We start from the raw sequence: 25339 nt of genomic DNA, 5'->3' as shown, positions 1-25339 counted from the left end.
TCCCTTCTCTCCACGTCTCCCCCATCATACCAGTTAGTGTGTACAGGATGGTGCCATTCTCCCCCTCGTCTGGATCTTTGGCCTGCAGAGTCGTCACCAGTGTTCCTGGAGGCACTCGATCTGGTACCTGTGAGGACACACAGTTCACCTACAGCTGTGTCCTTCCTTGTGTTCTTGAGTCAAGTTTCCCTCACCTGAGACATCTCAGAGTCAAGTTCCCCTCACCTGAATGCAGGCAGAGCCCCTTTTCTGCTCTCACACCTGTTCCAAGAGCCAGTCTCTCTGATCTACACCTACAGCTCTGTGGGGAGATGACCCCCCACCCCATTGCCTCTCACACTTCTTCAGGGCAGGGTCCTGCCACTTCACATACCTGTATAGGGAGGCCGCCGCCAGCAGCCCCTGAAGCCTGCAGGAAGGTAGGGCTGTTGTCGTTGAGGTCGAGCACTGCGATGTGCACGGTGCCTGTGGTACTACGGGGTGGGTTCCCCCCATCCTGCACCTGCACCAGGAGCTGGTAGCTGCTCTGCCGCTCTCGGTCCAGGGTTTGGAGTGTGGTCATTTCTCCTGGGAGTGCAGGATAAGGGTCATGTATGGGCACAGCCCGAGGCCTGCAGCTGAGAAGCTGGGGTTTAGGGAGTGTGGGAGGGAATGCCAGGGTGAAAGTCCAGGCTGAGTCCTGGTCCTCTTGGCAGGGGTCTGGGAATTCTGTCTGGGTATTCACCAGTCTGAGGATGAGGCTATGAGATCTCAGAATTTGGGCCCCAGTGCTCACCAGTCTGGGGGTGGATGCGGAAGGCCTTGCTGTCTTCTGACAGCTGTCGCAGGCTGTAGGTCAGACGTCCGTTGGGTCCTGAGTCTCGGTCAGTGGCAAAGACCCGGCCCACGCTGGTCCCTGGGGGCTGGTTCTCAGCCACAGCCAGGAAGGTGGGCTCCTCAGACAAGCGGGGACTGTGGTCATTCTGGTTGAGGATGCTGACCCTCACGGTGGCTGTGCCTGTCTGCTGCCCCAACTCAGCTTTGGACCCAGACACTGCCATTACCTTCAGTGTGTACAACTCCTGGGCCTCACGGTCCAGTGCTGCTCGCACCCATAGCCAACCACTCTGTGGTTCCAGGCCAAAGGGGCTGCTTGGCCCATCTGCTGCAAGGTGATAAGTGATGGGGCCCCCATCTGGTGCTTGAGCTTGCACTTGCAGGACCTGAGTTCCAGGGGTGGTGCCTGAGGGCAGGTCCACACGGTAGATGGGGCTGTCAAAATGAGGAGCCAGCCCACGGGTCGCCGAGTCTTGTACCACTACCCGTAGTCGGAAGTGGCTGGTGCAGGGTGGGGAGCCTCCATCCCGGGCCTCCAGCTCCAGCTCATGCGCTGGCCCCCCTGGAGGCCCCAGAGGTCTCATAAGCCGTACATGGCCTGTCGTGGGGTCCACAGTGAAGGCCCCACCACCCCCAGCTAGCAGGGTAAAGGTGACTCGACCGTTAACACCTGCATCAGGGTCCAGAGCCCGAAGTGTATAGATGGGGGTCCCTGGGGCAGTGCTTGGTGGCAGCAACACTGTGTCTTCAGGTGCAGGGAAGGCAGGGGAGTTGTCATTCACATCATCCAGCAGCACACGCACCCGAGCCATTGAAAAAGCTGGGGGCACTCCACTGCCTGCCCGCACCTCCAGCTCCAGCACCGGTCCCAGCAGCTCCCGGTCCAGAGGGCGAAGTGTTTGTAACAGCCCCGAGGCCCCATCTAAAGAGAAGAGTCCTCGGGGATCCCCACCTGATAAGGCAAGGGTCACAGACCCCAAGCGACCTGAGGAGAGGAGAGAGGAGTCAGGAAAGAGATGGGACGCATCTAACGAGTTGGGGCCCAGACTCTGATCCCAAGGAGGGAGAAGCACTGTCCACACCTGTGTCTTTCAAACTACTGGGACATTCATGTACCTGGGGATGAAGCAGAGGGCCTGCACTGTGTCCAGGGAGGTGCTGGGGTTGTAACCTGCATGTTATCTGTGCTGTGATACTCTAGGGTACTTTGAGATGGGTTATGGTAGTGTGTCTGGGTACAGCACCAAATGGGTATAATGATAAATGATACCTGGTGGGTTGCGTGCCTGGACTACACCAACACTGGTGCCTGGCGCCACATCCTCTGGCACGGAAAAGACATACTGTAGTTGCTCAAATACAGGTGGTGCAGGGGTTCCGGGCACAATGCTGATGTTGACTCGGGCACTGGGCTCTGCCTGCAGGCCACCTCCATCCTGGGCCCCAATCTCCAGCTGCACCACAGCGTTGGCCCGTCTGGCCAAGGGCCAGGCTACTGTCAACAGCCCTGGGAGAAGGGATAGAAGCACTGACGTATAAGGAAACAGAATAGAAGTAAAAAGGTTATGGGAGAGGGGGCAATACTTCACGTAAGCAGGTGGGGAGAGGGGTCCGGGGGCAAGGCCTGGGAATGGGAGGATCCTCACCTGAGTGCTCATCCAAGGCAAAGAGTGGGGGATTATTGCCAGCCAGGATGTAGTAGGAGAGTCGCCCATGGGGCCCCTGATCAGGGTCATGGGCACGCACCCTCAGCACAGCTGTGCCTGGTGTACTCTGGGCACTCAGACTGGCAGCATACTCCCGTGGATAAAACTGAGGTGGGTTGTCATTCTCGTCTGACACAAACACCTTCACGTATACCATGGACTTGAGGCCTCCCTAGGGAGACATGCAGCCATAAGTCAGGTGGACCTTGTCTGGCTCTGGTGAATGCCCTATTCCAACACCCAGACTGCCCATGGTCTGCCCACTCACCCCATCCACAGCTGTCACTGTGAAGTCGAAGCTCGAGGGCCCCTGGTCTCGGTCTAGGATCCGGGTCGTGCACACATCACCACTCTGGGCATCAATGCGGAATGGGGGAGACCCTGAGGCCCCAAGTCCAGCACCCAAGGAATAGGAGAGGAGGCCAAATGGGCCACTGTCTGCATCTGTGGCTGTCACCTGGGGAGAGGCTGGGGTGAGTGATGTCCATCTTGTTGACCAGAAGAGCCAGAGTTAAGTGGCAATTAGAAGAAGCAGGCCCTGGGCCAGCTGGGAGCCAGGGTCTTTGGATGGTGGACACATACAGGGGACTAATAGGACATGGGCCAAAACCCAACTACATCTCAAACCTCACCACCTGGTTTAGGTTCCTGTGAGCCTCTGATCACAACATTTTTGTCAGCTGGTCAATACATAGCCTTGTTTTATGCATGTTTCTGTTTAAAGACACCTATGTAATATATATTGTTGATTCATTAACACTGAATTCATGGCCAATGGCACTATAAATTATACCTGAATGAAGCTTATCTAACATACTAATTTTCTTCATAAGGCACATCACAGCCCTCCTGTGCTTAGGAACACCAGACAGCACTTCAGCACTACACTTGGGGACCATTTTAAACAGCAAAATCACCAAACAAAGAGGACAAAAATGCAAAAAATGTGGCACCAAATAGACCACAAAAAGGACCCTTGTTTACAGTATGAGCTGAAATATGAAGGCAGAGCATTGCTTGGAATGTGCACATCAGGCCACTTGAATTTTTCATCATTCTGCACATGTCCAGAAATGTCTGCAAAAGCTCCATAAGTATTGTTTTGGGGGTTAGAAATAAATTTTAGAGAGTCTGCAAATTCACAAATGCAGAATCTGCAAATGATGAGGTCAAACTGCACTGACAAAGGAGAGTGCTTGGGCTATGACTGCAAATTCCAGGTGGGTCACAGGGAGTTAATAACCATCACCAAGTCTCATAATCACTCTGAGCAGAGAACTAACTGACTGATGCACCTACTGGGACTGATGTTCTAGCCCTGCATTTTCTGGAGTTTGGCCATTCCAGAGCAGGGTTTGATTGATACTGGAATCTAATCGCTGGAGGGATCGGGGTCTGCTCTGTGGATTTATGGATGTGGCTCACGCACCTGTGGCATCCACTGCCTCTCAAGCCAACCTTGTTGGAAGTGAGAGAGGGAGAATTGCAAGTCCATGGGGCATCAAGGGCATTATGTCCAGGAGGCTCCACAAAACCAAGAAGTAGGGGAAGGCTTTCCTGGTTAATTCTTGGGCATCTCCTAGACTGGCTCAGGAAAAGGTAAACTATTGGACACCAATGTCAGGAGCCTCTGAACATTTCAGAAGCAGAGCAGCAGGAGACACCATTCCAAAAGCTTCTGAGCCTAGGACAGGGCCAGGCACACAGTAGGTACTCTATATATATTTGTTGAATGAGCAAACAGATATTCTGATTGCCCTTACAACAAAAACCTCCTTCAAACTAAGTTTTATACATTGGGTGCACATTAGACCCCCAACAGTGTGTTAGCTGGTGTTGACTGCTGTAGCCTGTGACAAAGTATTCTGTGTGTACAAGGGTCTTAGGGTCACGGTATGCTGTAAGAGGAAGCTGGAGAGTTCCCTTTTCATAGCCAGAAAATGCTCCTCAGAAAGGAGGCTAGCCAAGGACTTCTGATTGTTGCCCAGGCCCTTGACAGAAGTGATTTGTGGCACTGTTTACCCTCCGGAGAGACCCTGCCATGGCTGAACCCTGGAAAACAGCTCCTGCTCTAACTCTTTACTGTGGCTGTGGGCCCAGATATCCCAGGAGACAAACATCCCCCTGCATCAATCCAGGCGGGCTGCAGCACAGCTGCTGCATCATCTCCAGAAGCTGTTAAAGACCTTTGCCCTCTGACTCCCTGCAGGAAGAAAGCAATAAATAGTGGTCAGGGGAAGTTGTCAGGAAGTGACCCCAAAAGGCATACAGGCCACTGACTGGAAATGACCAAGGCAGAAGTGAATTTTCCAGCCTGTGCAGCTCCAGCTCAGAGGCTCCACTGCAAATGCAGTTTCTCTTCTCAGCAGGCGCTCAGCCCTGCGTCCCAGCCCAACCTTGGTCAGTCCCCTCTCCCACTTAGCTCTCCTTTAATCCCCACCCGCCCTTAGCTCTCATCGAATGCACTACTTCAAGGAGGAAGTAAACACCCTTATCTGTGAATTTTCTGAAGTTCCTACCAGACCACAAACTTACTGCATCCACCCCACCCTGACCTCCCTCCCAGGTGTCTCCCACTTCTCCTTCTGCTGCCTCCCCCTCCACAGACTCCTTCGCCTCCCCTTTCCCTGACTGTTCTCACACATTTGCTCCCTGGGATCTCTCCCTGGCCTTCTCACTCGACATGCTCCCTCAGGACCTTCTCTTCCATTTCTGTGGCTTTGACCATCATCTGCACTTTGACCTGGACCACTCTTCTGAGCTCCAAACCTGCACATCGATGCCTGCTCAACATCTCCACTTGGATGTCCCAAGTGGCACCTTAAATCCAATGTGTCTAAAACTAAACTCATGATCATTCCAACCCCTCTCTAATGACTCTTCCATCCAGGCAGTTGCTCAAGCCAGAAATCTGTTCTTCCCTTTTTCTCTCCCGGTATATCAATCAACTAGGGACTAAGTAAATCCTCATTATCTCTCCTATTTGTCTAATCCTCTCCATCACCATTATCACTGTCCTGATTTAGGCCTGAGCTATCTCTCCCCTGGACTATTGTGATTCCCTTCTCATAGGTGCCTGAGCCTCCGATCCATCTTCTACACCAGGACTTCTCATCCTTGGCACAACTGGCATTTTGGATCAGATAATCCTTTGTTGTGTGCTGTTCTGTGCATTACAGGATGTTTGACAGCATCCCTGGCCTCTGTGCGCTAGATGTCAGTAGCATCACACCACTTATGACATTCATGTGTCAGAATGAAATGTCTGTAGACATAGCCTGATGTCCCCTCCAGAGGGCAAAATCATGCCCAGTTGTGAACCGCTGTTCTATACTGACTACCAAAAGCATCTTTTGAGAAAGCAAATATGATCATATTACCCTTCCACTTGAAAATCTTTAATGTTCTCCAAAGAAAAGTGCTCAAACCCTTTGGCTTGGCTTGACTCCTCACTGTCTGGCCTACCTGCACAGTCTCCCTCCCAGTCTCCCATCCTAAACCTTAACCTCCAGAGACACTGAGCCACTTGTAGGCCCCTGAACAAGTCAGGCTCTCCCACTGCTCTGTGCATGTGTGTCACTTGTGCCTGGACCACTGCCCTACACTCCCCACTGTCTGGTCTCCTCACCAACTGCTGCTCATCCTGTAAGTCTCAGCTTGAGGCTCACCTCTTTTGGGATGCATTCATACTGCCTGTCTACCTCACATAAGACCCCATCATGGAGGTTTTCTTATTGCAGTACAACTACTTCTTTGCACATGAATCTCCACTCTAGACTATAAACTCCATGAAGCAGGGGGCGGGGCGAATGACTCATTCATGACTGTATTCTGTGTCCCTAATGCAATGACTTGCACATGGTAGATATTTGATAAATGTATATTGAGTGAATTGAATATTAAGACTTCTTGTCTTAATATTCAGATATGAACAGGTATGAACACTCGGTGATCATTTTTAACTCCCACCTCCCTATAGTTATGAATAGTAAAAACTCCAGGAAACCCCTTGGAGAGTTACCCTCTAGCTTCAGGCACTAATGAGGAGGAAAAAGTTTGGAAGTTATCACCCATTGGTCCGAGGCCAAGAGGGAGAGTAAACACATGGGAGAGTGGGTGGGAGCTGGATAGCGCAGGCAGGCAAATATCCAGAGTCTGGCCAGAGGCAAGGCATCAGCTGGATCTAGGCACTGGCCTGAAGTCTAGGCCCTGAGAAGATGCACAAGGGTCTGGTGGACTTCTGAGATGTAAAGACTTCAAGCACTAGTCTCCTAAGAGGCCTTGCTACCTCCTGTTTCCTCTCTTGCGTACTCCATATTCCATGATGCAGCCAAAGCAATCGTTTCAAAAGGCGTACCAGATTTGCTTACAGCCCCTCTTTGGCTCCCTGTGATTTTTAAAACAAAGTCAAAGCTTGCAATCTGGTCCCTGTCTACTATTTTGTCTCATCTCTCTGCAACTCTTATCAGCATAGTTGGGGCCAACCTGAACAATGCAGTCACCTGAACACGTCACAGTGTTCTGCGGCTCTCTCTGTAGGCCTGGAATCCACAGCCACATACTCTGTATGATCCATTCGGCCAAGTCTCACTGGTTCTTCAAAGGCCCCTTCCTCTGGGCTTCCACAGCACCTCATATGCCATCTGACACAGCACTAGTTACTAGTGTGTCTCCCTATCTAGACTGGGACCTGCCTGGGAACAAGACCGTGCTCTTTCTTTCTTCCTTGGGACCAGCACAGTGCCAAGCTTATAGCGGGTTAATTCTTGAATATGTCACCTACACACTGATCTAATCCATCCTTCACCCTTAAAGCAAGTTAGCTCCCTAAAAACACAATCTGTAGGAAGGAAGGAGGGAGGGAGGGATGAAGAGGATTTTTAGGGTGGTGGAACTACTCTGCATTAATACCATAATGCATGTTGTTATATATGTCCATTATACACATATACATTATACATTTGTCCAAACAAATACAGTGTACAACACCAGGAGTGAACCCTAATGTAAACCATTTTTGGGGATTTGGGGTGATAATGTGTCAATGTACGTTCATCAGTTGTAACAAATGAACCACTCTGGTCGGGGAGGGTATATGAATGGGGACAGAGAATATATTTGAAATCTTTGCTCTCAACTGAATTTTGCTGTGGATCTAAAATTGCTCCCAAAAAGTAGTCTTTAAAAAACAAAAACAATGGGGCCTGCGTGGCTCAGTCAGTTAAGTATCGACTCTTGGTTTCAGCTCAGGTCATGATCTCATGGTACATGGATTCAAACCCCCTGTCGGGCTCTGCACTGGTAGTGTGGAATCCCTGTTTGGGATTCTCTCTCTCTCTCTCCCTTGCCCTCTCTCTCTCTCTCTCTCTTCTCCTTCCCTGATCTCTCTCTCTCTCTCTCAAAACAAATAAAAAAATATTAAAAAAAAACCCAATATGATCACACCCTCTTCTGGCTCAAAGAAGTTCAGTGACCTCCTTTGCCTTCCAAGTAAAGTCCTAATCTTACCTCACGGCTTCGTGTCCAAGGACTTCTGCAATCTGGCCTTGGCCTGCCTCTTTAGTTTCATGCCCCCTCTGTCTCCTCCAGGCCTGACTCACAAGCACTCTATGGCTTCCAGAATCTGTCCAGGGCTCTCACCTCCTCCTCTGAGAGGCCTTCCTGCTCTGGATATTGGGATCTCATTAATACTTCTTGTTATCTTGTGACTGAGCCCAAATGTCTCATCAAGGCTCAGCTCCAGGGAGAGGGATGGGGATTTCTTCCAGCAGAGCACAGCACTGGACAAGGGCTCCATAAATACTGGCATCCCCTTAGGGGAACAGGAACCACATGGGTGTACAGAATCTCCATCTCTGCCTTTCAGAACAGCTTTGAGATTTGATAGAGTTTCTCTCACCTCTTGACACCACAGGACACTTTTTCTCTTGATCCAATCTTAATTCTCTCAACTGCCTCACCTGGCCCAGCTCTCAAACCCTGCTTTCTCATCTTGTCGTTAGCCCTCACACTCTGCACAGACTTTGGAGCTCACAGGATAGGACCAAACCCTCTGACATAAGTCACCATAAACAGATGCACCTGCAAGGCTTGGTTTCTGTTCTGAGGTCCCCTGTGACCCTTTCATCCATTCCTGCCCACAGCAACATCCCGCTGTGTGCGGGACTTACCCACCTGCAGGAAACAGGTTCCAGGCTGGGTGCCCTCAGGCAGTGAGGCATTGTAGAAAGTCCTCTGGAACTGGGGCTCGTTATCATTCACATCTTGCAGGGCCACACTGACTGTGGCGGAGGAGGCGAGAGGAGGCAAGCCCCCATCTGTGGCCACCACAATCAGCTGTGGCTGAGGTTCCAATTCATAGTCCAGCGAGGCAGCCGTGGTAATAATGCCTGATGTGGGGTCGATGGAGAACCAGCGGGTGTGAGCTCCAGGGGCCAGGCTATAGGTGACCTGACCATTAGTGCCCTGATCAGGATCCCGGGCTGTCACACGCACCACAAAGCTGCCAGGCAGTGCAACTTCAGGAAGGGGCTCAGGTCGGTAGAGCTGACGGTCAAAGGTAGGCGCATTATCATTGACATCAGTGACATGCAGCACAAAGGTAGCCTCGGCCCGCAGTGGGGGTGAGCCTGAGTCTGTGGCAGTAACCCGCAAGTTATAGGCATCCCTCTCCTCCCGATCCAGCTGCCTAGCTACGCACACCAGGTAGATGACACTGTCCTGAGTGCTTAGGGCAAAATGGCCCTCTCCACCCTCCAGGGAAACATTGACATGAGCAAAGTCACCATCATCTGGGTCTGACACAGAGATGCGAGCAACGAGCTGGCCAGGTGGGGCAGCCTCAGACACTCGTGGGGAGCCATCTGCACTCAGGAAGATGACAGTCATGGAGGGCTGATTGTCATTGGCATCTCGCACGTGCACAGTCACAAAGGCTGAGCCTAGCTCAGGGTGAGCCCCGCCATCCCGCGCCTGCACCACCAGTTCATGGACCCGCCGTTGCTCAAAGTCCAGTGGCCGCTCCAGCCGCAGCAGTCCTGTGTGTGCGTCAATGGAGAAGGGTCCATCACCCTCGCTCTGCCTCCGGTTGATCTCATAAGTCACAGCCCCATTGGCACCAGCATCGGCATCAGATGCATACACCTGCAAGACAGGACTGCCAGGGGCTAGGCTCTCAGACACCACAGCGTGATAGCGGCTCTGATTGAAAGCTGGGGCATGGTCATTGATGTCCAGCAGTGTCACATCCAGCAGGGCCTGGGCCCTCCTCGGGGGTGAACCACCATCATAGGCCTCCAGTTGCAGCATATAGTGTGAGCGGTTCTCTCGGTCCAGCTCCCCAGTAACTACCAGTTCTGGCACTGGGGCCCCATCTGGACCAGGACGTGTCTCCAGCTGGAAGGTCTCTCCAGCCCCATCACCAGATAGTGCATAGCCCTGGGTTCCTAGGCGGCCAGCATCTGCATCACGAGCAGGCTCCAGCGGGTAGCGGGTGCCAAGAGCTGTATGCTCAGGTATCTGCAGGGCAGCCCGAGCCTGCGGGAAGGCTGGAGCATGGTCATTGATGTCAGCCACTCGCACAGTAACTTCTACGGTGGCACCATCAGGAGTCACTGCGGTAAATCGGTAGCGATCTCGCCGCTCACGATCCAAGACACGGGCCGTACGGACCACTCCACTGTGTTCATCGATGGCCAGGTCTGTGCCCACCCCGCTGCCCTCTTGGGCGGAGATGAAGTACATGGGAGGTGCTGCTGTGCCTGGTGGAAGCCCTGCACTGATGTCCCCAATCAATGTGCCTGCCGGTTGCTCCTCATCAATCTGTAGGTCCAAGCTCCCGGCCTGACCCCAGGCGCCTGACACTCTGGCTCCCAGCAGCAGCAGCAGCAGCAGTGGTAGCAGGGGGAGGTGCCTGGAGCTCTGCATGCCAGTGCAGGAAGGCGCAATGCCCGGCTCCTTCTGCATGACAGGGGCGATCCAGTTGTGACTTGGGCTCCAGCTCTGGGCCAGGCTCTGGGCCCAGCTTGATCTCAGGTTTTGGATCAGGTCCAGCTTGGGCCCTGGCTCCAGCTCAGGCTCCCTGACCTGGGAGAAAAGCAGAAGGAAAAAAGTCATGATTGGGGAGGTGGGGAACGGAATCAATGGTCCGGGGAGACTGGGACCTAAGCCACAGCAAGACTGAGGCATGTTCAGCCCTGCCGTAGGGCATTTGTGCTGTTGCACACCCATCTTGAGTCCAAGAAGTGCCTGTTTCAGAACTCCTCAGGACCCGCTCCAGTCTTTCCCTGGCAGCTTGCCATCCCACCCTAACCCTCCTCCCCCAGCAGACTGTTTTGTTCCTATTGTCCAGGTCTCAATGCCCTTGGACTCCCTTTCTTTCATCTCTGGACTTAAAAATATGGCCAATCCTTTCTTATTTTTCTTCTCATTCAGGACTAATACCTCAATAACCATGTGTTTTTGGTAACCTCACCTTCAATCATCACCTTTTGGAGACTTCTGTCAGCATTTAATATGTTGAAGACTTTCCTATTTTATTTTATTTTATTTTATTTTATTTAATCAATTGATTATTTTAGAGAGAGAAAGAGCCCAAGCAGGGGAGAGGCACAGAGTGAGAGACACAGAGAATTTTAAGCAGGCTGGAGCCTGATGCGGGGCTCAATCCCATGACCCTGGGATCATGCCCTGAGCTGAAATCAAGAGTCGGACACTCAGCCGTGTGTTGTGCATTGTATAGGTTTGGACAAATGTATAATGTATATGTGTATAATGGACATATATAACAACATGCATTATAGTATTAACGCAGAGTAGTTTCACCACCCTAAAAATCCTCTTCATCCCTCCCTCCCTCCTTCCTTCCTACAGATTGTGTTTTTAGGGAGCTAACTTGCTTTAAGGGTGAAGGATGGATTAGATCAGTGTGTAGGTGACATATTCAAGAATTAACCCGCTATAAGCTTGGCACTGTGCTGGTCCCAAGGAAGAAAGAAAGAGCACGGTCTTGTTCCCAGGCAGGTCCCAGTCTAGATAGGGAGACACACTAGTAACTAGTGCTGTGTCAGATGGCATATGAGGTGCTGTGGAAGCCCAGAGGAAGGGGCCTTTGAATAACCAGTGAGACTTGGCCGAATGGATCATACAGAGTATGTGGCTGTCGATTCCAGGCCTACAAGGAGAGCTGCAGAACACCGTATCCCTAACCTTCACCTCAAGCTGATTTTCTTCCTTCACTCTCCTTCCTGTGAACAGTACAACCACTCAGCAGCTCTTCTTGCTTCTTTGCTTTTTTTCAGTCTGATTTCTAGTCATCAACACCTGACCATCTCAATAAGACATGTCTCAAGTCTGCTCTTTCCTCTTGCTTTGCAGCTGCTGACCTAGTCTGAACACAGTCATCTGTCCTTTTGATTCCTACAGCAGCCCCTTACTTACTGCTCCCCCTGCCTCCTGGCTTGGACCTTTTGACCCATCTCCACCTGACCAGAGCTATCCATGCAGCTTTAACCAAATCACTCCTGAAGAGAGGCTTCCATGGGTTCCCCATTACTGACGGCAAAAAACTGCTGCTCCTCTCCAGAAAAAAAAATGCACATACACATACACGCAGACTGTGTCTGCAGTTTCAGGGAGTTCATAGGCAACCTCTAGCCCAAAAGATAAAGTACAGTGTCCTTAATATATAGCTTCCTGATCTGAGCCTGCCACCTCTCCAGTGCGCCCTACCTTTACTTTCTTCCACCACACCCTGCATCCCAACACTAAAGCCATCCCCACTCTTCGCCCTGTATGCACAGCTCTCTCGTCTTGTGATATCCTTTAAAAGTCCTCTCCAAGTGGCCATCTCCTATTCAGTCTTCAAGATCCAATTCCAATGTCCTGTCTTCTGTGGAATCTTCTATGACGTCTCTCTCCCCCTACCTGCAGAGCCCATCGTACCATCAGAGCCTCTGGGCTCTCACTGCTCTAGGTGCACACTGGCAATAAACTGCATAGCAGCCCTGAATTACAGGCTCCTTGAGGGCAGCAACTTCAGGGTCTTAGTTGGACTCTGTCCAGCATGGTTGAGCAGGCAATCAATGCTGAGTGCAAGGTCAGAGCCTTATAATTCTACACCACCACACTCAGATGCTGACACAGACAGCATGTCCATGGACATGCCAACTCAGATGACATACACAAACACATGTGAGCCTGTGCCCCTGAGGCACCAAGGTCAGTCCTGTGGCTACAGAAGTGTGTCCTCAGGTTTTTATGTATTAGCTCTGCTTTAGGACTTCCTGTCCTCCCAAGGGAGTTTCTGACCTCTCACTTACACTTCCATTCCCCATCCCTCCCACCTGTGTGAGGCAATAAAAACAGTAGGGATTCTGAAGTTTGAGTTATTTTCCTAATCCAGATGATTCTGTGAGAATTAGAGGCAATGGAACCAAGGAGCTCAGAGCCGGGCATCTGGAAGCTGCTTTCTCAGCACCTCTCAACACCATCTCTGATGGATCCCTTCATCCTGGCTTCAGAGTTCTGGGCTGCTCTGTGTGCACTCTCCTTGGGGACTCAAGTCTGAGAAGCTCATGGAACTGCCACATTGGATAATAGGTCGGAGGAATTCAGAACAAGGAAGTGAGTGAACATAGGTCTGACTCAGAGAGCGGAGAGGGTGAGTGCACAGGGTTGGCCCAGGGGCTCAGGTCAGGGATCTGGGCCTAGAGACTGGGTTAAGGATCAAGGGTTAAGAGTTGGTTGTATTTATTTAATCAATCAGTGGAGAAAAAGCAGTTATGGTGGATGGGGAGAGAAGATAATGGACAGTGAGGCCGATGTATTTATTACTGTATTATAATTCTCTGTCTCCCAACCCAGAGACAGGATGTCAGCTATGTGAGAGGCTAGGATTGTATCTTATTCACCGTTGTGTGTAGCACGGAGCATGGTACATAGTTTGTGATCAATATGTTTTCTGAATGAAAGGATGTATGAGTGGTATGAGATAAAAGCTCAGGTGAATCATCAGCCTTGAAAGAAGAGGCATTCAGGCCCAGGCAGTTGCCCCTTATCCTAACGTGTATAACCTAGGTTCCTGTCCATTGCAAACACCCCCAGTATAATCTCACAATGGGCACAGAAAGGTGCATACTCACAGTCACAGACCCATGTACAGCCAGCTACACAGACTCACATACAGATAGGCACGTTCAGCACACACTCATACATATTTGGACAGGGGCTACGTTGACATATACACAGCCAGTGCACAATGCAGATACACCCCCCCCCTCACAGAGAAGCATGTTTTCACACACACAGATGGGCATATTCATTCCCATGGAACCTACCCCCGCCCACATACACATGCAGGCATACAAAGACACATACAGGCCTGCTTTTGTACACACAGAAAGACACTTTCTTACCAGCCTCACATGGGCAGGCATGTTCGCATGATATCCCCCCACAATATACACACGGGCACATTCACATACACATCCCAACCAGGTACACAGACAGACACACTTTCACGTGTGCAGACACACCGGCAGGCACATGCCATACACTCGCAGACCCACCCACACACAGGCATGCTCTCGCACATGCTGCCGGGGCACTCGTGGTCAGCTCTGTGGCTGCAGCTGTGACCTTTAGGTCCCTGGGGCCTCTGTCTGGACTGTGCCTCATCACTTCCTGCTCCAGGACTTCCAGTTCCAAACTCGCACTCCAGACTCTCTCCAGAGACTGTCTCATCCTGTCTCCAACTCTCCTCTCACCATCTCCCCATCTGTCCGGTGCTTTTCAGTGCCTCTTCCCCAGGACTGGCTCCTCCTCCCTGTTCCTGTCTCTTTCCTTCTCCAGGTCTGTCCTGTCCCTTCCCCCAGATCTGGCCTCAGTAGTCCACCTGTCTCCTGCCCAGACCTGTCTTCTTTCTTCCCCCAGATCGGTCACTTGTCCTCTCCCACCAAGTTCTGCCTTGCTGCATGCCCTCAGTGTTTTGGTCCTGTTGCTCTGTCCTCTGGCTCCATCCCGCTCTCCCTCTCTAGCCCCACATCTGGGCCTCTGGAACCACAGCTGGTTCTCATTAGGAGGGGGAGGGGCGAGGCTGTTCATTGGGGCCTTCGATGTGATGTCAATCCTCCCCCCACTGCAGCCTGTGTGTCTACAGAACCTGGGAGCAGGGGGAACATGGGAGAGGAAAGAGAGGTGGGTTGGGGGAGGAGTAGGGGGACCATAAAGGAAGGGGGTGCTCCAGAAGGAAGTAGAGGAGTGGCCTAGGTACCGAAGGGAAGCAGGCTGGGGCTGGCACCGCCCAGGCCTCCTCCCTCAACTTCCTGTCCTAGGGCCAGGGAGGGGCAGGGACCAGAAAGACAACAGAGTGAGGGGGGGACTAGAAAGGCAGACTGGCGTAGAAATCATGGAGGAAGAGAGTAACCTTGGTGAGCAAAGGGAGGGCTAGGCATAACGGGGAGAGGAAGGGACGTGAGAATGCTGGTGGGGATGACTGGGGCAAGACTGAGAGAAAGTAAGCCAGTGTGACAAAGGAGAGAGCACATGTGGCAAAGGGCAAAGGAGAGGGCGAGTGCAGTTACTACAGAGGGGGGAGCTAAGTCAGAGTGGACACAGCTAGCCTGGAGAGGTGGGGGAGGTAAATAGAAGTGGGAGACAGAGCTGTGTTGGAGGGCAGAGAGGAGAGGAGGGTGAGGAAGGGAGGAAGGAGAAGGCTGACAAACTGGCTTTCCAGGATATCCCTGAGAAAACTCATGGGAGGGTTGTGTTCCTCCTGAGGACTGGTTCCTGGGAGCCACTTCAGAGAGGCTGGGGACAGATACAAGCAGAGGAAAAGTCCCTTTTCTGAGCTTTAATGGTGTGCTGGGCTCTATGCCAGGTAGTTCACAGACATACCCCCATTTAATCATAACAACCCTGTGAGGAAGATGTCCTGCCTTCCTCAGTGTGAAACAACTTTTCTGAGTTAACACAGCCCCAATTTGATCCCAAGACTATGCACTCCATGCTGCCTAGGATGCAGAGAGAAGGGAAGGATGAAGAAAGGAAGAAATGGCAGGGGAGCTGAAGGGAGGGAGTGCTAGCAAGACAATGGAGGCCTGAAGAAGAGAACATATGGGAGGAGAGAGACCAGGTATGAGGTGTCTGTGACAGCCCAGGTCAGTAGCAGAAGACACAGATAATGGAGGTGAAGTTGGTTAAAACTTGGCCACTGATGCGTCAGGAAGGGTGAGGGAATGGAAGGGTCTAGACTGATCCCAGGGTTCTGGCCTGGTTACTAAAGTGGTGCCATTAGGATACCACCGAGGAGAAGCCATTTTTCAGGTGCCCATTGGGATCCCCACATGGTGATGTCCCAGACACAATTGGATTTGCAGGTCTGGAGGAGAGAGGTCTGGGTTGGAGACAGGGATTTGGACAAATCAGGGGTAGGTGAAAACCATGGGCTTGGAGACCGATCAGCTAGGATGTGCAGAGGAAGAAGAGGGTCTAGCATAGAACCCTGAGGAGTAGTCATATTTAAGGGGCGGAGTGAGGAGATCTTTATTCTTCTCAGAGAAGAAGAAGAGGAGGCAGTATCACAGAAGTTAAGGGAGGAAATATTTCAACAAGAAGGGAGGGATCAATAGTGTCCAGGGCTGCTGAGACTTCATGCAAGACGAGGGCTGAGAAGTGGCCATTGATTTTATCAGTAAGGAATTCACTAGAGATCTGGAGAGAATAGTTTCAGGAGAGTCTGAAGGGTGCAAGCCTCCTGCAGTGGGAAATGATAAAGAATAAATCAACTAAACAACTCAACAACACAGCATAGATTGATTCATCACTACACACTGCACTTCTACGATAGGGAGGCAATATATCACAGTAGGGCAGGACAGGATAGTGGTGAAAACGTGGACTCTGGGGCCAAACCAAATGTTTTTTGCCCAGCTTCACACTTACTAGCTTTGTGACACTGGGAAAGCCACTCAATTTCTCTGAGCTTCCAGTTCTTCATTTATAAAGTAGAGACAATAATAGCACTTCCTACACTGTGTTTGCTGTTAGAACAGTGTCTGGCACACAGTATGTGTTTTGTAAGTGCCCAAGCATAATTAAGAAGATAGGCTCTGCTGTGAGACAGACTTCAGTGCAAATTCTGACTCTGCCACTTACAGTGTAGTCCTGGGTGAATTGTTCAACCTTTCTTAGTTTCCTCCTTGGTAATGAGGGGATTAAAGTGTCCATTTTATATGGTTGACACAAGAGTTAAATGAAAGAATGTTACCAAAAACTTAGCACATCGTCTGGCATACAGTGAAGGCTGAATAAATATCAGCTGCTCTTGTGTGCCAGACACACACGACAACTCTGGGATAAGTGTTATTTCACAGATGAGGAAACTGAGGGTCAGAGTGGGTGGCAGAGAGATGTGGAACACAGCTCTGATGGACTCCAAAGTTAGTGCTTCGTTACTTTATATTGCTTCTCTACTGGAAGGCTTGGAATGCTCTGATGAAGGGCGAGGCAACACAACAGGGAAGGAGAACAAGCAGAATTCTGCTATAAGAGAATAATTCTGACAGTGTGCACAAGGTGGGTTAGAGGAGGAGATCTGTGATGAGGAAATGCCAGTCCAAGTAGAGGGTCAGGTGGGCATGGAGTCAGGTGGTGAGACAGGAGAAGGGGCCAGAGGATGCTTGGAGGTCTCTAGGAGACAAAGAAAAATGGGGAGAAGCTGGCCCAGGGCATGCATGTGAAATGATTCATTAATAGATTTATTCAACAAATATCTATTGAAGGCCTACAACGGGCCAACCATCATCCTAAGCAGTAGAGATATAGCAGTGACTTGGACAGACAGAGTCCCTGCCTTCATGGTGTCCACAGGTAGGGAGACATGATCTGGGACAGGCATGGCAGGGTGAGAGGGCAAGGGCTGGTGGTGATGGGCAGCAAGGGATGACCCTGATAGTCTGGGTTGCAGAGGAGGCCAGTGAGGCTGGAGCAAGAAAAGAAGGTGAAAACGTAGCAGCAACCCAGAGATGTCAAGAGGAAAGAACAAGTTTAGGGAAGTGAGAGGTTGAGAGTCAGGGGAACACAGTAGAAGAACTGAGATGTTGGAAGTAAACTAAGTTAACTGTTCAACACTTACCAGTTGTTTTCTTTCTAAATTCTCAAGCAACTCTCTGAATGTTGCCTCCATTTTCACCTGAGGAAAGGGGAGCTCAGAGAAGCTAAGGTGGTAAATGGTGGGGCTGGAAGGTCAGCTCTACTCAACCCACAAAGGACACAGTCCTCAGCAACACACATCCACAAGGAATAACTTCACAGCCGTCACATCCCCCCTGGAAGCACTGTCAGAACCAACACACACCTACACCCTCTCCTTTCCTCCCTTTCCTTCTTCCCCTCCTCCTTCCTCACCAACCAAATGGGAGATGCAGTCTAGCTCCTTCCATGAGCAGCCTAGAGAGACAAACATAAACAAGGACATTCTAGTGTGCCAAGTGAACACAGAGGGGCATCCTGACCCAGGCTTGGGGGTTCCAAGCAGACCAGTGGGAGGAGGTACCCTCTCACCAGTGGACATAGGAACTCAGTAGTAGTCCCTCCCAAGTGTCAGTAGTTGAAAATGCCTGGGAGTCAGAGGGTTACTGAGGAAACATGGACCGTAGAACTGAAGTAAGGGGCAGGCAGAGGGAAGCCAGGAAGAAGATAGGATCCAGCAGCATGAACTCCTGGGAGGGGCTTTTGCTTGCAGGTCTCAGGGCATCAGACAGTCCAGTTGCTTCTGTTACCACAGGAAGGATAGGGAAGAGGAAGAGGGCACACACAGGTGTCTGGGCACCTGATATGGGGAGGGGCAGGGCCAAGGGTGCCAGGATTTGGGAGGACCCACAGTGGGTGTGTGTGAGGGGTGGTGGAGGGAGGAGCAGCCTATGGCACCTCCCAGGAAGGGGGCTTGCTGGAGTGGAGCAGATGGTGGGCACTATCGTGCCTTGTGGCCTGATGGCAGGTCACAGCTTCCTCATCTTCCTCTCCTTCCAGGAACCCCAATAGGCACCTGGAGCAATATATTTGTATCTGCAAATTTCTGGTGCTTCTTAAATATTTGCCAACTGAATGAAAGAGAAATCAAGTACAGAGAGGGAGAGGAAGAAGATCCAGGAAAAGAGAAGCCCATGTGAAGGGCAGAGAGGAGGAGAACATAGGGTGAGGAAGGACAGTTTGTGGGGGAGAGGAGTGGCAATGTCTCCAGTGGGACAAGTGGGTACGTGTGGAAATGTCTCGATTGTGTGGGCAGCTGAGACCAGATGTCAATCTTCTAAAGAGTGAATGAGGGTGAGGTATATGCAGTAAGCGGCTTCATTTATTCATGCATTTGTTCATTGCCATGAATGTGAATGTAAAGGGTCCCAGGGAGATGAAGATATATAATATGCAACCCTGCCATCAAGAGGCCCCAGCCCAGTCAGAGAGACAGAACGGGGAAGAGGCAATGACAACAGTCAGACAAGAGGATCCCAAGCCTGCACGGTAAAGTCAGGAAAGGTGGGTTTGAGACTAGATCTGAGGATGGGAAGGGGCTAGCCATAAGAAGAGGGGAGTAAAGGGCTTTTAGGGCAGAGAACAGTATGTGCAAAGGGCCAGAAGCTTAGCAGAATGCCATGTCTTTGAGGAACTACAAGGAATTCAATATGGCTAGAACCTGGAATGTGAGGAAGGTAGGGAAATGACATAGATGATGAGACTGGGAAGGCCGAGGGGAGTCAGATCGTGAGGGATCTCCTGAGCCTCATTAAAGTGGAGAATTCACCCAAGATAATGGAAAAACATTGCAGAATACTGAGCAGGGAATGCATGGCAGGATTTGCACTTTAGAGAGATCCCTCCTGCTGCATTGAAAAGAATGGCCTGGAAGAGGAAGAGTAGAAGTCTAGGGAGACAAGTTAGGAGGCTCTTGTAGTAATTTTTGTGAACAGACAATGAGGTGAGGGCAGTAGCTGAAGCCATGGAGCAAAGGGGATGGGATGCCAGAGAGCGCTGGAAAGGAGGTAGGACCAGCAGGTTCCAGTGACTTTCTGGGTTGGAGAAAGACAGATGGCAAAGGCAAGGCATTGGCTGAAGTTGACTTCTGGATGCGTAGCTTGATAACTCAATGCAGACAGTGGTGGTGGAGGGAAGAAATGATGAGTTCAGGTTTGGACATTTAGGTGCTTCTGAGCTGTATAGCAAAGACCAGGTAGGAAGCAGATATGGAGGTCTGCAGGTCAGAAGAGAGGTCCGGAAAAAGTAGACATTTGGGAGTCATCAGCCTATAGAGATGATAATTAAAGCCCTGGAAATGAATGAGATGGATCACCTAGAGGAGTGTATACAGTGAGACAATAAGAAGGTCCAAACCAGAACCCTAAGGAACAGTAACATTTAGGGGCTCTCCAAAGCAGACTGAGAAGGAACAGCAAGGAGGAGCTCTGGGAGAGAGATGCACGGACCCCATCATATTGTAATCATCTGTTTATCTGCCTGGCTCTTCCACTGAGGTTTAAACTTCCTGAGTGTATGAATAGTGTCTTCTCTCATAATATTCCCATCACCTGGCATTGTGGTTGGCACTTGAGACCTCACTAAATGTGGACAGAATAAAATGGTGGCTCAGAAGCCATAAGACAAGAATGACTCAAAGAGAAAAGAATGGTCAACAATGTCAGACCATGCCAAGGGGTCAGGCAGTTGAGGACTTTTGAAAAGAACCTCTAGATTTGGCAGGTGAGAGGTCACTTTCTCTTAGGGAGAGCCATGACCCTGGAGGGGCAAGAGTAAAGGGGAAGTGAGGAAGTGGGAACAGCTCCATGCAGAAGACCCTTTCACAGTGAAGCAACATGAGAGGGTCTCTTAGCTCATTGGGGACTACAGGCTTCAGGGAGGCAGGGGAGACTGGAGGTTCTGTGTATGCTCGCAGGAGGAATGGGTACAAAGGGAGAAACTGGAGAATGAATAAGACACAGAATAATTAGGGGAGTGATGTCCCCATGGAGGCAGGAGGGGATGGGTGAAGTAGTCTTAAACAGAAGAGACACCTCTTCATAGGAAAAAAAAAGAAAAGATTGAGGGGAATGCAGATAAAATTTGAGGGCGGAGGCAGAAAGCTGAGGAAATTCAAATTGGATGGCCTCACTTTTCTCAGTGAGTGAAAAGACCAGATTGTCTACTCTTACTGCTTCCCTCCCCTTTACCTCTACATCCATCCCACTGCTGAGCCCTGCTGACCCTGCTGCCTACACAACTCTTGAAACCATCTACTTTCTCCCTCTCTGCTGCTACCATTCCAGTTCAGGCCAGTGTCCTCCTCTCCTTCCTGCAACAGCCAACGATCCTCCTTTACAGATCCCTCCTTTCAGTCTCCACACTGTCAGACTTGGTAGTTCTAAACCAGATCTGATCATATCACACTGTAGCTTCAAAACATTAGGAGACTTTCCATTATTTTGGGGTTAGATAATCTTTTTCCTGTGACCTACAAGAACCACATGATCTGACTAGCTGTCTCTCCACCTCTCCCAGACTTTCTCACCTCTCCTCACAACATACTATTAGTGCCAGGCTCACTGGATTGCTTTACCTCTTGGACATAAAATACTTCTTGCAAGTGGGCTTTTCCATGTTTGCTCCCATGGATTTGAATATTTTCCACCCAGTCTACCTCATCTCCACCTCTCCTTTGCTTGGCTGACTCCCTATTTATCCATTGAGCTTAAGCTTAAACGTCATTTCCTCCAGAAAGCCTCTTCTGACATCCCTATATTCTCTTAGCTTTCCTTGCTGTGTGCTACCATGGCACAGCACTCACCAGATAGCCTGTAAGCTCCGTGAGGGCAACGACCATGTCCATTTCATTCACCCTTGTAATGCCACACCTACCACACTGCCTGGCACAGGGCAGGTACTTAATATGGGTTTGCTGAATGAATAAACCAGTGGATTGACTAATCTGCTGAAAACAATGGGCTGAGGGATGTGAGGTTAAGGGGTATGAAGAAAACAGAAAAAATTTCCTTTACTTATTTATGGAGGGCCAGTTGAGGGTGGAATTTATAGAAGCATGAATTTATAGAAGCATTACTTGGTGTGGTTGAGAATTTGGGTTGAGACTTTGTGGGGTGGGTGGGCTCAAGGACAATGAGACAAAGAGTGGCCAAGGAGTGTCTGAAGGGATAGTCCCGGGTGTGTATACTGGAAGGAAAGCACAAAGCCAGAAAGGGGCAGATGAGGAAAAAGCAAAGAGGTCAAGGGCAAGAGGCCATTATGAGGTTGAAGAGTAAGTATAATGGGAGTGAGGGCATCTGAGAGCTGGAAGGACACAGGAGGCTGTGCGCAGAGAGTGGAAAGGAGGGGTTTACAATTTTAGAGATGGACCAGTTCTACAAAGTAGTCCTGGGAGGGAAGAAGGAGATAACAGGAGCTAAGGAGCTCAAGAAGCTGTGAGGCTGGGGTATTAGAAGGACACTTCAAATCAAGGCAGGCTATAGGATGAAGGGAAGACTGATCCAGGTCCCCAGTTTTCAGGGAACAAGACGTTGAGCCTAGGGGTCTATGGAGGAGGAGTGAGAGCATCGTAAGTTAATGGGAGCTTGTTTAGCAATTGGGACAGCTCACTCCTGGTATATTCATGTCACCAAAAAAGCAGGGGTTGTTCCAGTGTGTGTGTGGTAAGGGCCACTGCAACACAGCGTCCTGTTAGTGTCAGGACTCTGGAACACCTGCTATGTACAGGCAGCTCTGATGAAGTATAACCTAGATGATGGGTTGGCTGTGACTGTTTCCAGTGGATGTGCATGGCTGTGACAGTGTGTACAAGGAGATGTTGGCAGTAATAGTGTGTCTCCCATGGTACGTGTTGGCCTTGACAATGATCTTGTGGGGATGTGTTGGCTGCACCAATTCTCTTGTGGGTGTGTGTTGTCCTGAGAGCATCCTGCGTGTGTGTTGGCTCTGACAGTACTTCCTGGGGGTATGTGATGGCTGTGAAGGTATCTCTGGTGGGTGTGTGTTGCCTAGGATTGTGTCCCTTGTGGGTTGAGTAGGGCTATGACCGTGTCCCCTGTGGGTATTTGGGGAGTTGACATAAGTAACAATATTTTTCTGGCCTATGACCCCATGGCTGCAGGCCCAACCCACACCACACTGACTTCATTGTGCTTCTAGACCTCCCTCTCCCCACCCCCTCCACGTGGGACCAGGCCTGTGGTGACCTCCCTCTGTCTCCTGAACAAGATTCTCATCTAGGCATCCTGGGCACAAACTCAGAGCACCAGCCTGGATGCCCCACTTCCACTCCAGGCTTTGCCTGTTTCTCCTCTGTTTCTCTTTACTTCTCCCCCTTAGTTTCTTTGTCTCTGTCTCAGTTTGTCTCTGTCACACACCCATCCTCCACATTCTGACACATGGCTTCCAAAGAGGCAGGCAACACACACACACACACACACACACACACACACACACACACACCCCCTGACTGGGATTTGCTCACCATGACACACACTCATTCTGACCCACACACCCTCGGAGTGACACGCACATACACACACAACCAGACAGACACACACGGACACACAACCTCCCAGTGACACGCACTGACTCACACTCTGCTGATGCACTCACACTCGGAGTAGCACACACACACCCTGCTCGCACCCCGCACCCACACCCCCCTCACACTCTCACGCCGCACCCCCGACTCGATGTCACACACACAAAGACCCCCAGGCCCTGCCCCCACGCTCACGTTCACGCTCGCCCTCGTCCCGCAGGCCCAGGCCCCCCCTCCCCCATTGTCTCCGGCTCAGAACAAAGCCCCCGGCTGCACCGCCGCCGCCGCCGCCCGGGAGAGGCCGGAGGGCCGGGCGGGCGCGGCCGGACGGGCCGGGCGGGCGCGGGCACTGACCTCCGCGCGGCGCGGGCTCCCTCGCCCGGTCCTGGGGCGCCGTCCGGCCGCGGTCAGCCCCCCGGGCAGCGCCCGCCCGCGCGGGGCCTGGGGCCGCGCATCGTCCCCCGCCGCTGTCTCCGGGCCCGCGATCAGCTCCGGGCAGCCAGCCGTCGGTCCGTGCGCCCCTGGCCGTCGGTCCGTCCTTCCCTTCGCCGCCGCCGCCGCCGCCGCAGCCGGGGCGCCGCCTCCTCCACAGCCGCCCCGCGGAGGATGCGAGATTCGCCGCCGCGGCCCCGCGCCCCCTCCCCTCCCCTCCCCCGCCCTCCGCGCGGTAACCCGAGCCCCCGCCCCTCCGCCCGCGGAGCCCCCGCCCCCGCCCCCACCCGCGCTCCGCGCCGCGGCCCCCCTAGCGCCCGCCTGTCCTCCCTCCGCCCCTCGACTTCCCGGCCCCAGTCCCCGGCGCCGGATCCAGCCCCAGCGCCGCGCGGTCCTCACGTCCCCGTTCTCGTCCCTGCTCCCGGTCACTGCGCCCGGCCCCCTCCTCCCATCCCGATCTCGACATCCTCTGCCTCGTCCTCTTCTTCCATCTTCTTTCCCAGCCCCTATTGCCCGGACGTCCCTCTTCCCCCTCGCTGTCCCGTTCTCCCGCTCTCTCTCGCCCAGCCCTTCTCCCTCCCACCCTTTTTTCTCCATCTCCTCTCCCTTTCTCCCCGTCCCCTGCTTCTCACCCCTTCCCTCAGCCTTTTCTCTCCACCCGTTTCTTACCTTCCCATCCCCTCCGCTCAGTCCTCTCTCTCCCTAGCCTCTTGTCTATCAAATTCTCCCCATCTCCCTCCTCAACCCTTCTCTTGTACCCGGCTTCCTTCCCCGTCTCCCCATCCCCTTCTGTCCTTCTCTTCTCTTCCCCTTTATCACCAACCCATTCTGCCTTCCCATTCTCCCTGTCTCCTCTTGCCCCCTTCCACTCACCTTCTCCCCATTCCCTTCTGCCATCCCTTTCTCGATCCTCCTCTTTCCCCATCCTCTTCTTCCATCTTCGTCTTTCCATTCCCTCCTAGTCACTTCTGTTAACCCCATGCACTGTCCCTTTTCCCTTCTTCATGGCTCAGCTCTCTTTCACTCCCCTCTTTTTTCATCCCCAATTTGAGGCTACAGATTGGAAGGTATTGGAAAGAAGAGATTTGCGGCTGATGGTTTAACTCAGGAGATAGTCCCCAGAAAAGGAAAATGAGATAGGAACTGGGCAGGGAGTTGGGGAGGGGCTCGAGGGACAACTTGGAAGAGAAAATGGGAAGGAGTGAAATCAGACAGAGGTGGAGAGGATCAAAGAAGTGGAAGAGTTTTGACCCTTCCCCTTCTGTCTTTCCTGATGACTGTGAGTAGGCTGAGTCCAAAAGTATTCTGTGCTTGAGAGGTGTAAAAGTGGTACAGAGAGACTGGGAACTTCTGAGAAAAGAAAACAAAGTTTCAGTTAAAGCAGAAGGGGGTGCGATTTGGAAAGAGGAGTGAAGGAGAGGCTGGAGACCTTGGTAACATCCAGATTTCTGGTTTGCAAGCTGAGTGGATGGCAATGACATTCACTGTGCGAGACAAAAGGAGCAGCAGTAGCTTGCAGGTTGACATAGAAAGATGATGACTTTACATTTGGGCTGCTGACTTTGAAGTGCCTGCTGGGTAGGTAGGTTTTGTAGCTTAGAACAATGGCCTGGATGGGCATAAATATTTGGGAGTCATCTGCAAATACCGTATAAGCTTGAATACAGGGTGAGGTTTTGCCTTTTTTGTTTTTCCAAAATCTTCCCTCAGGAAAGAGGGAGTAACCTTATATTTGAGTCCTTACAAAGTCTCTCATATTACAGGGTTTGCTCTCATTTATTTTGAACAACAAACCACTGGATAGGGCAGTATG

General features: G+C 51.5%; 1 protein-coding gene across 1 annotated transcript in view; it reads right to left on the bottom strand.

Annotated features, from left to right (window-relative positions):
- DCHS1 (dachsous cadherin-related 1) overlaps nt 1-23707 on the bottom strand; it is a 34007-nt gene extending 10300 nt beyond the window's left edge. Inside the window, exons 1-8 of the mRNA XM_027052765.2 lie at nt 23449-23707; nt 8697-10607; nt 2791-2979; nt 2463-2694; nt 2087-2323; nt 776-1801; nt 374-567; nt 31-127 (exon numbers count right to left, since the gene is read on the bottom strand). Of these exons, the coding sequence (XP_026908566.1) occupies nt 31-127; nt 374-567; nt 776-1801; nt 2087-2323; nt 2463-2694; nt 2791-2979; nt 8697-10487 (3766 nt within the window). The 5' untranslated portion in view covers nt 10488-10607; nt 23449-23707. The remainder of the gene's footprint in view (nt 1-30; nt 128-373; nt 568-775; nt 1802-2086; nt 2324-2462; nt 2695-2790; nt 2980-8696; nt 10608-23448) is intronic.
- Nucleotides 23708-25339: the final 1632 nt, after the last annotated feature.

Source organism: Acinonyx jubatus, chromosome D1 (assembly GCF_027475565.1).
Source record: "Acinonyx jubatus isolate Ajub_Pintada_27869175 chromosome D1, VMU_Ajub_asm_v1.0, whole genome shotgun sequence".
NCBI lineage: Eukaryota > Metazoa > Chordata > Mammalia > Carnivora > Felidae > Acinonyx > Acinonyx jubatus.
This window is presented reverse-complemented; position numbering and strand designations above follow the sequence as displayed.